General features: G+C 49.5%; 1 protein-coding gene across 1 annotated transcript in view; it reads left to right on the plus strand.

The window, feature by feature from the left end:
* Positions 1-3,970: 3,970 nt before the first annotated feature.
* Positions 3,971-12,965, plus strand: part of LOC137467564 (uncharacterized) — a gene marked incomplete at its 3' end in the record, with an annotated part of 47,869 nt that continues 38,874 nt past the window's right edge. Inside the window, exons 1-2 of the mRNA XM_068179052.1 lie at positions 3,971-4,031; positions 4,779-5,051. Coding sequence (XP_068035153.1) covers positions 3,971-4,031; positions 4,779-5,051 — 334 coding nt within the window. The remainder of the gene's footprint in view (positions 4,032-4,778; positions 5,052-12,965) is intronic.

The following is a 12,965-nucleotide window of genomic DNA, read 5'->3' on the forward strand; positions in this document are numbered from 1 at the left end:
AGGTCTTTCCTTTTCATATGCTGATTTTATATTGTGGATTTACAAGCATTTTATTTTAGCTCTCCCATTACCAATATCTATTACAATGCATAGACTCAAGGAGACCTTCACTGGCTCCATTGCAGCTCTGTAGCTGTTTGTACTTACCCTTAATGAAGTCAGATTTCAGGGTCAGAGACTTCAAAACCTGTTGGTCAGGAAGCTCCATAGTGGTTTCCATGGAAGATCTTTCTACCATCAACTTGCTTCTCTAGAAGCAAAAGATGTATGTACAACTAAAATAGAAATTCACTGCATTCCAGGAAAGCCCTGAAAGTGCAATTTGTGCTTTCCTGATTAATTAGGAGATAAGACAGTCTTAGACTATCTGCTGAACAACTGATGGCTATCAGAATTGTTAAAACCATTTTTATCTTTGTTTCCAGGATTACGGAAATAATAAAAATGTTTCAGTTGTGCTGAGGAAAAGAGAAAGGGGCAAAATAGAGAATAGTAAGGTGAGTAACATTTTTCACTGACAATTTGTTTTCTGCTCACAACTTACAAGACATAAATAAAGATGAAAGGTGTTGTCATTAAGAATCAGAATGAGTGGGTTTCTTGGCAGAACCAAAGAAAAAAAATATTAATATGCTGACTTATGAATTCTATAGGTAATAGTCAAATCACAATAAAATTCATTTGGCAAAATAGTAATATATGTGGATAGTAAAAACAATCTATGCTTTTTGATTTTTCACATCACTCTCTTCAGCCAAGACCATGCTGTTCTTCATCTTTTCAATGGTTAAGGAATCTAATTTGCAAGTAACAATGGTTACAAAGTAACCACACATTCATAAGAAACATAAATAGAAAACTATTATTTACATTTTCCTAGAAGGAAAAATTCATAATGAATATGACAAAAGAAAGCAAGTAAGGACCTGGTTTTAAATTGTGTGTGATTACAATGAAAGAAAACCCTCCTTAATCAGGCTGTTATCAGTGCCTTCAACACAGTGGTGCCTGTTATCATTCTTATAAAGTAGAGTCTGGAAGCCTTTCCTTTACAAACCAGTTTTTCAGGTATATGCAACTCCACTCTTAAACGGAATGAGTGCCCACAATAGATTTAATTCATTTTCATTTAGCAAAAATACATTCCCTGATTTCTTTTTTTTCATTTTAGCTCAAGGACTGTGACTCTGGCCACAGAGATCTGAGCTATAAGATGTAGCAAAGTTATCTGTCTTGCCTCAGCATGCCCTGTTCATGTCCAGAGAACGGCCTGTTGTCAGAACCCTTTCTGAAGATGCAGTTAGTTGAAAATTGCAGGTGCAGGTGCTTGCAACTACTCCAACTATTTGTGCATCCTTCTGAGGGAAGCAAAGTCTGAAATGTAGGAGTGGCAGTATTTTGAAGGCAAGCGCAATATAATGAGGGTAATTGGTTTGGAAAGGTAGGGATAGCACTACCTGTAGTTTCACAAAGCATACTTTGAGAAAGGAAGAGCTGCATGCCTTAAGGTGCTAAATATGATCAGCATGTTCCATTCTGAACACCTGGACATGCTTGCAAAATGCAGGGCATGTCTCCATCCAGGCTGGAAAGAAGGAGCCCACTGCTGCAGGGTGGAGTGGGTTCCTTTGTGCAAGTCAGCACAAGTCCCAAACCCCTGAGGTGGTTTTGAAGGTACACAGCTTCTAGACACAAGCTATTGCCAGACTGTTTTTTAGTGTTGCCTGTTCCTCAGAGTGTGGACTAATCTCCACACTTCATTACCCATCCCTGTTTCTTTCATAAGACTCATGCCTTTCTGACCGCAGGTCGTGGGTTTACGCAGCTGAAAGTAGCTGGCAGGTTCCTGAGCTGAGCTGAGCTGAGCTGAGCTGAGCTGAGGTGGTAGGCTAAGCAGAGCAGTAAAAGTGATTCACAGTCAGTGAGTTGACCCCAGGTCCTTCAAGTAATGCAGTCCACAAGGATTTTGCCAATATTTCCACTGGAAGCTTACCATGGGTAGCTTGCTTTTTCTGTGTTTGACTGGCTGGTGCACTGGGAGGAGGGACAAGAGACTGAGAAATGTTTGACCAGGGCATGAATGAAATTACTTTTTTCTTTAGCTGGTCCTAAGCATCTCAACCTGAAGTTCTGAGGAGAGAGAGTAGGAGTAGCAGAGCTCATTTAAAGCTGCCTTTTTCCCAGGATCAGTAAATTCTTAGCTCTTTATCACTCTGGGTCTAATAACGTGGGTTTTCAGAATAGCTTTTGCTGTAGGTGAGTATAAACGACCTCCCTTAGAGAAGGACAGAGGCTTTCTCTTGTCTGCTTGATGCTTAAGTGACTGGAGGTCAGAAGACATTTTCTCTCCTATTCTTCATCTTATTTACTCGTGTGCTTCAGGTGAGCACTGTGATGAAACTGGAAGCTTGTCATCAGAAGAGATTTAAAAGGAGCAGGGTGATATGGGTTGTTGAAACACAGTAGCCTGTGAAATTCATGGCTTTCTCCTGTTTCTTCCTGGTGATGCCTCTGAATAACGGATCAGTGGCTGCTGTGATCCTGTCTTCCTCTGCTTCCCTCCCTGCTAGGTAACACTTGGAACATGAAGCTGTCCAATAGTGACCACATTTAGATGGCAGAATTTAGAAGGCATTGTTTGTTATTATATAGGATGGTTCAGAAAACTGTGTTGTCTGAGTGCAGGCAACTCTTGTGTCATGGGTGGAGAAGAGAAAGACAATTATTCAGGCATTCTGTGTTCCGTCAGCCCTCAGCTGATAAAGAGATCATCCAGAAAGAATTGGAGAAGCCCAAGGGAGCAAAAACCTCCCGCTGTGCTGTGATCAGCATCAGAGAAACTCTTCCCAATAAACTGCTCCATCATGTGCAGTAACAAGGATGTCCAACCAGAAAAAAGCAAGGGGGGAGGTTTGTACCGAGGATGGTGTTCAAATGCAGACATGTCTACATCCCATACAAAAAAGAGTTTCTCTCAGAATGGCTGTCATGCTAGGGTAGCCAGTTGCAGCAAGTGTCAGGAGGGGCACGTCTTTTATCTGTTGTTGGGGGAGAGCACATTAGAGTGGAATGAGCTAAGCTTCAGAAGTTCTGTGTTTCGAGGACTTTTCTTTTTCCATTTAAAAACTTGTATTTCTTGATTACAGTGACTTGCCCAATCTTCAGCCAGACTATTGATCAGCCATCTCTGGTGTAAGAAATAGTTTGTGTGGGCCTGAGGGTTTTTACGCTGCTGTGCAAACCATAAGTTAGTCATGTGTGATCTTTTGTCAGTCAATAAACAGATCTTTGGAAGTGTTCCTAATTCAGAAGAGAAACCCCAACACATCTTTTTTTTCACAAAAGGTCTGTGAGGCAGGACATTGCTGGTGTAAAGTAAGTGTAGGCCTTAAGACAGGATGACATTACAACTTCCTGTGCATCATTCAAGCAGTGTGGATTTCTTTATTTCTCACTAAATCAGTAAATAAATATTAGCTGACATGACATGTTGCCTCCAAAGTAATTGTCCCGAATGGGTGTGCTTGAGATCACCCAAAAAAAGGAAGAGCTGATCCCAGGTGGTGTGTCAAAGCCAAGGCCTAACAAGTATTTCTCAGATCACACTACAGCCTGGAAAGGAGGAAGGGAGGGGCGATGCACCACCACAGAAATAAATATCAATATTGATAGCAAAAAAGTTCCGCCTTGCATAATAAATAAAAGCTTACCCCTGTATAGTGAAAACATCCATGGATCATGTCACCCAAATTTATATTTGACAAGGGTTGTGTGCAAGGGTGCTTGTGCCTGCTTTGTCAAAGGAAGCTCTGGTGTTCCCAGGTTCCTGAGTGATGGATCAGCACTTGGTGTCTGCTGGGGCTCTGGGTGCCCAGGGCCATGATGACTTCACTGACCGGGCTGGGGACGGCGGGCGGGGCTGGCCTGTGACGCGCTCTGGGTTCTGTGACATCACAGGCGCCGTGTCACCATGGGGGCAGCTATAAAAGGCCTCAGCGAGTTCCGCTGCCCCAGTAGAGCCTGGGCAAGCGGTGAGTACACAGCAGTGAGGAGACGGGGCTGGGGGGCTGGGGGAGGGCTGGGGGAGAAGCGTTGGTACCCGGGGCTGCCCCCGCATCCAGGGCCCAGCCCCGGCGGGAGCGCCTCGCTGAGGGCGCGCTTGCTTGCTGGGGCAGCGGTGCAGGCCTTGCCAGCTGCCAGGGGCCCTCCTCCCCTTCCTGCCGCCACATCCCTCCTGCTCCTGCCCCTCATTGTCTGTCTCCATTCCAGCCCCACTGAATCCCTTCTGTGTGTCCTCCTGCAGACCATGGCTTTACTTTCATTGCTCTTCGTGCTCGTGCAAAGCCTGATCCAGTACCCCCAGCCGGCTGGGGATGGGCTGGATGAGGCCACGCACCGGCAAATGAAGGAGCGTCAGGAGCTGCTGGACCGTGAGATGGCTCGGCTGCTGCAGGAGCTGGAGCAGGGGCCCCTGGAGCAGCAGGATGAGGGCTGGGGAGCCGTGCTCTTTGGTGCCCTGCAGCAGTGGCCATTCTGTGTTCTTGCTGGCGTCCTGCTACTCTTGGGCCTGTGGTTTAGCTGCAGAAGGAGCTGTGAGGCCAGCAGCAGCAGCAGCAGCAAGGACCAGACCTCCTGCAAGACCTTGGGAGATGGGAGAGGAACAGAACAGGAAGAAGACAGCACTGATTTAGAGGAAGGCAGAGAAAACACGGATGTGACTGTGGAGGCAGACGACAGTGAGACTGAAAATGACAGAGAAGGCAGTCCTGTGGCTGAAGATGAAGGAGACAATGATGCCATTGAAGGCAATGATGATGTGAAGGGGAAGGAAGACAGCGGTGTTCACAGTAACAAAGGCCATGACTTAATGAAAGATGATGGACAGAGTGATGGGGATGTGCCAGGAGACAGTAGTGGTGACGGAAATGAAGAAGAACCTGGTATTGTTGGTGGAAATGAAGAAGACCTAGATGAAGCAAACGAAGGAGAAAACAAGGACATACAGGTGGTACAGGGAAACAAGAATGAGGATAGAAAAGAAGATGAACAAGGTAACATGGCTGCCAGTGAAAAAGGTGGCAGTGATGGTGGCAAGGAAGAGAGCGGCAATGGTGGAACTAAAGACAGTGAAGACACTCAGGATGCTGGGAATGAGCAAGGCATCCTTTTAGTGGATAGCATACGGTGGCCTGTGGAGGACCTGAAGAAAGGTTGCTCAGTGATAGCTGAGCTGATGGAGAGCTTCACGCGTGTCTTTGTGGACAGCGTGAGCAATAACTTCTACCCGGTGCCTCAAGAAGCCATCGGGGTGGGCAGTGCCTTTGAGGGCTGGAGTCCCCGTGAGTGGGATGGGGTGTACCAGGTGCTGGTCCCGCTGAATCCCCCGCCAGGGCATGCCTTCCACCTAGAGCTGAACAGTGCAGGGCAGATGGCAGCAAGGACCTTCAGTGTCCGTGTGGAGCTGGTGTGCATGTGCGAGAGGGAGCGGCTGGGCGAGAAGCTGTTGTGCTTCCTGCACCACTCGCAGGAGGAGCTGTGGCGGGAGCAGAAGCGCAGCCTCCTAGAGACACTCTGCACCGGCTCCTACCTGGATGTGGAGAAAACCTCCCGCTGGTTCTACCAGTTGGTGAGATGCTCGTGGCTGCATGTGCCTCAGTCATACTCATGGCACTTGGTGTTTCAGCCCTGCAGCCGGTCCTGCCAATTCCAGTTGTGCAAAGGCAAGAGGAGCCTGACCGTGGAAATGCTCTTTGGGGTGCGCCAAGGGGACTCTGACACCTTTGTGGTCAGCCAGCCCACAGAGGCCCAGAAAGGCAACTCCAGCAACTTTGTGAGCAGTCAGCCCGCCGAGGCCAACATCATGGCAAGCACAGCGTGGCCTGAGACATACGCTGTGGCAGAGGCAAAATTCTTCCAGCACATCGCCAGGCAGATGCCGTGCGAGGGCTTGCACCTGAAATGCCTGCAGGTCTTCACCTGCATCCTGAGGGGCACAGGTTTTTCCAGCTCTACCTGGAAGACTGTGGTCATGCACGTGCTGACCACCGTACCACTGTCCCGGTGGCGCAGGAAGGAATTTGCACAGCGGCTGTGGGACATCATGGTGTACCTGCGCCGCTGCCTGCACTTGAAATGCCTGGAGCACTTTGTGCTAGGCAACGAGAGGCTTCCTGCAGAGATCAGCTTGCCACCAGAAATGCAAAGGATTGAGCCGCTCAACCTCTTTGAGCACCTGGCCCAAGATCCTGCCACCCACCTAGAGGCACTGAAAGCTTATGGTCAGATGCGATTTCGCCTCCGGATGCTGCTCTCCAGCTACGGAGAGGAGTTCCCTGCACAGAGCTTTGCTGGGGGGGTCACACCCGATGGCAGCCATGTGAACTCTGCATAATTGCTGCATTCGTCACTGGCAATCCTGAAGCTGCTTTTCTGCTCCTGCGGAAGGAAGATGCTGCAGCACATGGATTCGTTGTGCAGACACACCTCTGAGTGGCCTTGCCCTTCACCTTCCAGTTACGATGGTGCTGTTGCCTAAGTCTGAGAGGTAGAAACTGTCTCCACATGCACATCCTCACAGAAGAACAGTGAAGCTGAAGAAGGTTGCTTGAACTACCTCGAAGACAGCAACCTAGGCCGTTGCAGAATTAATGTAGTTATAATGTAGCAAGCTGTAGCTTTAATTAGACTTATTACTTGGCATTCCTTCCAGATGCCCTTTAGTGTTGTTAGTGTATAACTATTTTGCAAAGCTACTCTTAGTGTAGAGAAATAGAGTTTAGACTAGATTTGTTTAAAACCTTAGTTTAGAGAATTACTCTTAGTTTAGAGTAATACTCTACTGCAGTTGCTTGTCTGCTTTTAAATAATATTTGAATATGTATGTTTGAGAAATTAATAAAAGAAGTTTCTCAAATTGCCTGAAATGTGTCATTCTTTGTATGTAACCCTCTGTGTCTTAGAGAATGTCCTTCCTATACTGTTGCATCCCAGGTTTAGGTTCACATGGGTTTTTCCTTTGTTAGTTTTCCAGTTCTCTGTACCCTCGTGCATCCCCCGGGTTTTCCCCTACTCCTGCGATTTCCGTGCCTGTGTTCCCGGTCTCGTGGTGCCACTCACCCCAAAGTCTCGTGTCCGCCCCTGCCGTGTTCCCATTGGTCGCTGTAGTACACGTCATCACCGCGATGTCTGTACCCATTGGGCGGGAGGGCTCCCCGTCCGCCCTGTCCCTTCCCTATTTGATCCCACTCCTCGGCATGCTCGAGGCCATTTGCGTCCGTGCGAAGCTGGGATCGGCTGCAGCCTTTCCATCGCAGCTCTCGCAGCCAATAAAGCATCCAGCCGCCACGCGGACGGATTTGGACGAATTCCCTGCCTCTTTGTTTCTTCCCTCGCGCCGACGGCAAAGCGCGGCCATCAGCCCACCCCGGAGCGCGACAGCAAAAGCGCCCGGAAACTGCGGCGAGCCCCGGCCCCGACGAAAAGCTGAGAAGCCCAAGCCGGGCATTCGGGAGCTGACCGGGGCAGACAAAGTAAAGAGCAGCCGCGAGTGACGCCCAACGTCCGGGCCACGGCCAGCGCAAAGCCGCGGAGCAGGCAGAGAGTCACCACAGAGCACCCGGGAGCCGCGCACAGAGAGCGCCGCCGCCGCGAAGCCGCACCGCCGACCAGCGAGCGCCGCTGCCGAGACGAGCGAGCGCGATCCGCGCGGAAAACCGCCACCGCCACCGCAGGGTCGCGGTCCACGACGGAAAAGTGCTCCGTGCCGGACTGAAAACGGGAGCAAGTGCCCCCCCGAAGTAAGTCAGTGACGTCTCCGCCACCCACAGGAAAACACGCTGTGTTTTCCCGCGTGGGACTGGAAGCGCAACCATTCACGGCTACGGAAAGCCGAAGAACGGACGCTTCCCGGGAAAGAAGACCCTGGTAGCAGCTTTTATTTGCGAAGATTCCGGTTTGGTGAGTGATTAGCCGCGGGGGGTACCCGGCTGATACTTCACGTGGGTGGGCTCTGCCGCGTTTCCGGCGGTACGGATCACGCAGCGCGCAGCGTGTGCGGCGGGCCGCCGGGGTCTTTCGCGTTTTTTGCTTTTTTTCTTTCGCCTTTTCTGCACCAGGGGTGAGGCTTTGGGTAGAAATAGCATGGGGACCACGCTATCTGCCCAACAAAGGGAATTCTATACCCAAATTAAGGGGATTTTATCAGTAAAACATCCCTACCCCAAAAATTCAGTCAAGCAGTTTGTACGATGGCTCTGCTTTTCCTTTCCACGTGTAACCGCGGAGGATGCTCACAGAACAGAGTTCTGGGAGCAAGTAGGAGCCAGGTTAGCAGAGGGAATGGACAGGGATCCCTCTGTGAAAGATTGTTTCCCAAAGCTCCATTTGCTGATCTCGGAGGCTGTAAAAGCAGGGTCCGCGCGAGAAGCGGCTGAGGAAAGGAAAGAGCCATCGGGCAAAACTCTTGTTTCCCCCGAATCCATTTCCCCATCCTCTCCTACCCCTTTTTCCCCTAAACCGGGTAGGCAGAGGGGAGTACTCCGCCGCTCTGAGGCGCAGGGCAGCTCCACAGACGTGGACCGTGCTCCTGGCTCCCCCGAGCCGTCCCGGCACCCCCGCCTTGGTGGAATTAGCTACTCTGCTGAGGAACTAATCCCAAACCCCTTTTCCAATCCCTTTTTCCCAGTTAGAAATCCTAGTTCTGGCGCTACCCCGCGCTGCTCTGCTCCCCTGAATCCCTTTCTTTGTCCCCCTGAGGAAGCCGCAGCCACGTGGCTAGGGCCTCTGTCTTCCCAAGATGGAGGGCGGCCACGTGGAGAGGTTTCTTCTCCCCATAATCCCTTTGCCCCCTTTGTTCCCTGTATCCCCACCTTTGACCCCACCCCTTCCTGTTTCCCTGTGGGTGTGGGCACCGCCCACTCCAGGCATCGGGTTGCCACCCCTCCCCCTGTTCCCCCTCGGGTGGGCGTCCCCTTCTTCCATGTCCTGCCTGCCGCAACATCAGCCCCACCCTCCCCCAACAGGGAGGGGTCTGTCACCTCCGCCCCGCTGTCCCAGGGAGAAGATTCTCCCTGCCCTGTCCCACGTACCGCGCCCCCACGTCCTCCCGCTCCTCGGATACCCAGGGGGGGAGGGGGGAGTAGGGGAGAGGGGAGGGGACGGGGCCCAATCTATGAAGTCGAGCAGTCGCTCCGCACTCCAGCCTCCTACGCCAGGGGAGGGGAAAACCCTACATGGACACCCCTTCCCTATGAATCCATAAAAGAGGTCTGCAAAACATCACGCGATTTTGGACAAAAAAGCCCCTTTTTTAAAGGCATTTTAAAAGCGACTTTAACGTCTAGAACCGTAGTGCCAGCAGACCTTAAGTGTCTGTTTAGCTGCCTGCTTCTCCCATCAGACTACAGCCTGTGGGAGAGGAGGTGGAAGAAACTGGCAGCAGACCTGCTTCCCGAAATCCTAGAAGGGCCTTACAGCCTGGATTTCGCGGAAGAACCGATCACTTTGGACCATCTTGTGGGTGAAGGAGAATGGAGTGAAGGGCAACTTCAAGCTCGGGGAATTCCAACGGCCGTGCTGGACATGTCCAGGGGTGCAGCAGAGCGTGCGTTCCTGGGCATGCCCACCAAGGACCCGATGGTTCCCTATACAGCGATTAAACAAGGTGTCGCAGAGCCTTTTGTAGATTTCGTAGACCGGGTCCGGGCGGCAGTCGAGAGACGGGTGGAGAGACCTGAACACCGAGACGGACTAGTCCTAGAAGTGGTGCACATGAATGCCAACACCATGTGCAAAAGAATCATCCTGTCGCTGCCGGCCTCACCAGCGCCGACCCTCGACCAGATCATCGAGGAGTGCACCCTGAAATCACACCTGATAGAGGAGGAAGCCCCAAAGAGACCTAAAGACAAGCTGGTCGCATCTGCTGTTGCTCCTCCAAGGAACTCAGCTCCGAAACGACTTCCATCCACACGCCGGTGCTTCCACTGCCATCAGGAGGGACATTTTCAGGATCGCTGCCCACTTCTAAGGACTATACCACCCAGGGCTGCGGGAGGAGGGAGGAGGGATGGGAGCCCCACAATCCCAAAAAACTAGGAAAGGAACGCGCACTTGCCTCGCGTGCTGACAAAAATGAGGCAAGTCGTGGTGCCGCGAGAGGAGCCGTGATACACCATCTAGTCCCATCTGTAAGCGGCTGCCTCTCAACTACTGACATCAGGGAGCCTTATCGGCTCCGACTCACCAATTCTGTCTGCTTTCGTTCCCAGGACTGGCATTTCTTCATAGCAGATGCAGAGCTTCTATCACACATCTGCCGCTGTGAAACCAGGAGGTTACAATGAAAGAAAACCCTCCTTAATCAGGCTGTTATCAGTGCCTTCAACACAGTGGTGCCTGTTATCATTCTTATAAAGTAGAGTCTGGAAGCCTTTCCTTTACAAACCAGTTTTTCAGGTATATGCAACTCCACTCTTAAACGGAATGAGTGCCCACAATAGATTTAATTCATTTTCATTTAGCAAAAATACATTCCCTGATTTCTTTTTTTTTCATTTTAGCTCAAGGACTGTGACTCTGGCCACAGAGATCTGAGCTATAAGATGTAGCAAAGTTATCTGTCTTGCCTCAGCATGCCCTGTTCATGTCCAGAGAACGGCCTGTTGTCAGAACCCTTTCTGAAGATGCAGTTAGTTGAAAATTGCAGGTGCAGGTGCTTGCAACTACTCCAACTATTTGTGCATCCTTCTGAGGGAAGCAAAGTCTGAAATGTAGGAGTGGCAGTATTTTGAAGGCAAGCGCAATATAATGAGGGTAATTGGTTTGGAAAGGTAGGGATAGCACTACCTGTAGTTTCACAAAGCATACTTTGAGAAAGGAAGAGCTGCATGCCTTAAGGTGCTAAATATGATCAGCATGTTCCATTCTGAACACCTGGACATGCTTGCAAAATGCAGGGCATGTCTCCATCCAGGCTGGAAAGAAGGAGCCCACTGCTGCAGGGTGGAGTGGGTTCCTTTGTGCAAGTCAGCACAAGTCCCAAACCCCTGAGGTGGTTTTGAAGGTACACAGCTTCTAGACACAAGCTATTGCCAGACTGTTTTTTAGTGTTGCCTGTTCCTCAGAGTGTGGACTAATCTCCACACTTCATTACCCATCCCTGTTTCTTTCATAAGACTCATGCCTTTCTGACCGCAGGTCGTGGGTTTACGCAGCTGAAAGTAGCTGGCAGGTTCCTGAGCTGAGCTGAGCTGAGCTGAGCTGAGCTGAGGTGGTAGGCTAAGCAGAGCAGTAAAAGTGATTCACAGTCAGTGAGTTGACCCCAGGTCCTTCAAGTAATGCAGTCCACAAGGATTTTGCCAATATTTCCACTGGAAGCTTACCATGGGTAGCTTGCTTTTTCTGTGTTTGACTGGCTGGTGCACTGGGAGGAGGGACAAGAGACTGAGAAATGTTTGACCAGGGCATGAATGAAATTACTTTTTTCTTTAGCTGGTCCTAAGCATCTCAACCTGAAGTTCTGAGGAGAGAGAGTAGGAGTAGCAGAGCTCATTTAAAGCTGCCTTTTTCCCAGGATCAGTAAATTCTTAGCTCTTTATCACTCTGGGTCTAATAACGTGGGTTTTCAGAATAGCTTTTGCTGTAGGTGAGTATAAACGACCTCCCTTAGAGAAGGACAGAGGCTTTCTCTTGTCTGCTTGATGCTTAAGTGACTGGAGGTCAGAAGACATTTTCTCTCCTATTCTTCATCTTATTTACTCGTGTGCTTCAGGTGAGCACTGTGATGAAACTGGAAGCTTGTCATCAGAAGAGATTTAAAAGGAGCAGGGTGATATGGGTTGTTGAAACACAGTAGCCTGTGAAATTCATGGCTTTCTCCTGTTTCTTCCTGGTGATGCCTCTGAATAACGGATCAGTGGCTGCTGTGATCCTGTCTTCCTCTGCTTCCCTCCCTGCTAGGTAACACTTGGAACATGAAGCTGTCCAATAGTGACCACATTTAGATGGCAGAATTTAGAAGGCATTGTTTGTTATTATATAGGATGGTTCAGAAAACTGTGTTGTCTGAGTGCAGGCAACTCTTGTGTCATGGGTGGAGAAGAGAAAGACAATTATTCAGGCATTCTGTGTTCCGTCAGCCCTCAGCTGATAAAGAGATCATCCAGAAAGAATTGGAGAAGCCCAAGGGAGCAAAAACCTCCCGCTGTGCTGTGATCAGCATCAGAGAAACTCTTCCCAATAAACTGCTCCATCATGTGCAGTAACAAGGATGTCCAACCAGAAAAAAGCAAGGGGGGAGGTTTGTACCGAGGATGGTGTTCAAATGCAGACATGTCTACATCCCATACAAAAAAGAGTTTCTCTCAGAATGGCTGTCATGCTAGGGTAGCCAGTTGCAGCAAGTGTCAGGAGGGGCACGTCTTTTATCTGTTGTTGGGGGAGAGCACATTAGAGTGGAATGAGCTAAGCTTCAGAAGTTCTGTGTTTCGAGGACTTTTCTTTTTCCATTTAAAAACTTGTATTTCTTGATTACAGTGACTTGCCCAATCTTCAGCCAGACTATTGATCAGCCATCTCTGGTGTAAGAAATAGTTTGTGTGGGCCTGAGGGTTTTTACGCTGCTGTGCAAACCATAAGTTAGTCATGTGTGATCTTTTGTCAGTCAATAAACAGATCTTTGGAAGTGTTCCTAATTCAGAAGAGAAACCCCAACACATCTTTTTTTTCACAAAAGGTCTGTGAGGCAGGACAGTGCTGGTGTAAAGTAAGTGTAGGCCTTAAGACTGGATGACATTACAACTTCCTGTGCATCATTCAAGCAGTGTGGATTTCTTTATTTCTCACTAAATCAGTAAATAAATATTAGCTGACATGACATGTTGCCTCCAAAGTAATTGTCCCGAATGGGTGTGCTTGAGATCACCCAAAAAAAGGAAGAGCTGATCCCAGGTGGTGTGTCAAAGCCA

Source organism: Anomalospiza imberbis, unplaced genomic scaffold (assembly GCF_031753505.1).
Source record: "Anomalospiza imberbis isolate Cuckoo-Finch-1a 21T00152 unplaced genomic scaffold, ASM3175350v1 scaffold_682, whole genome shotgun sequence".
Taxonomy (NCBI): Eukaryota; Metazoa; Chordata; class Aves; order Passeriformes; family Viduidae; genus Anomalospiza; species Anomalospiza imberbis.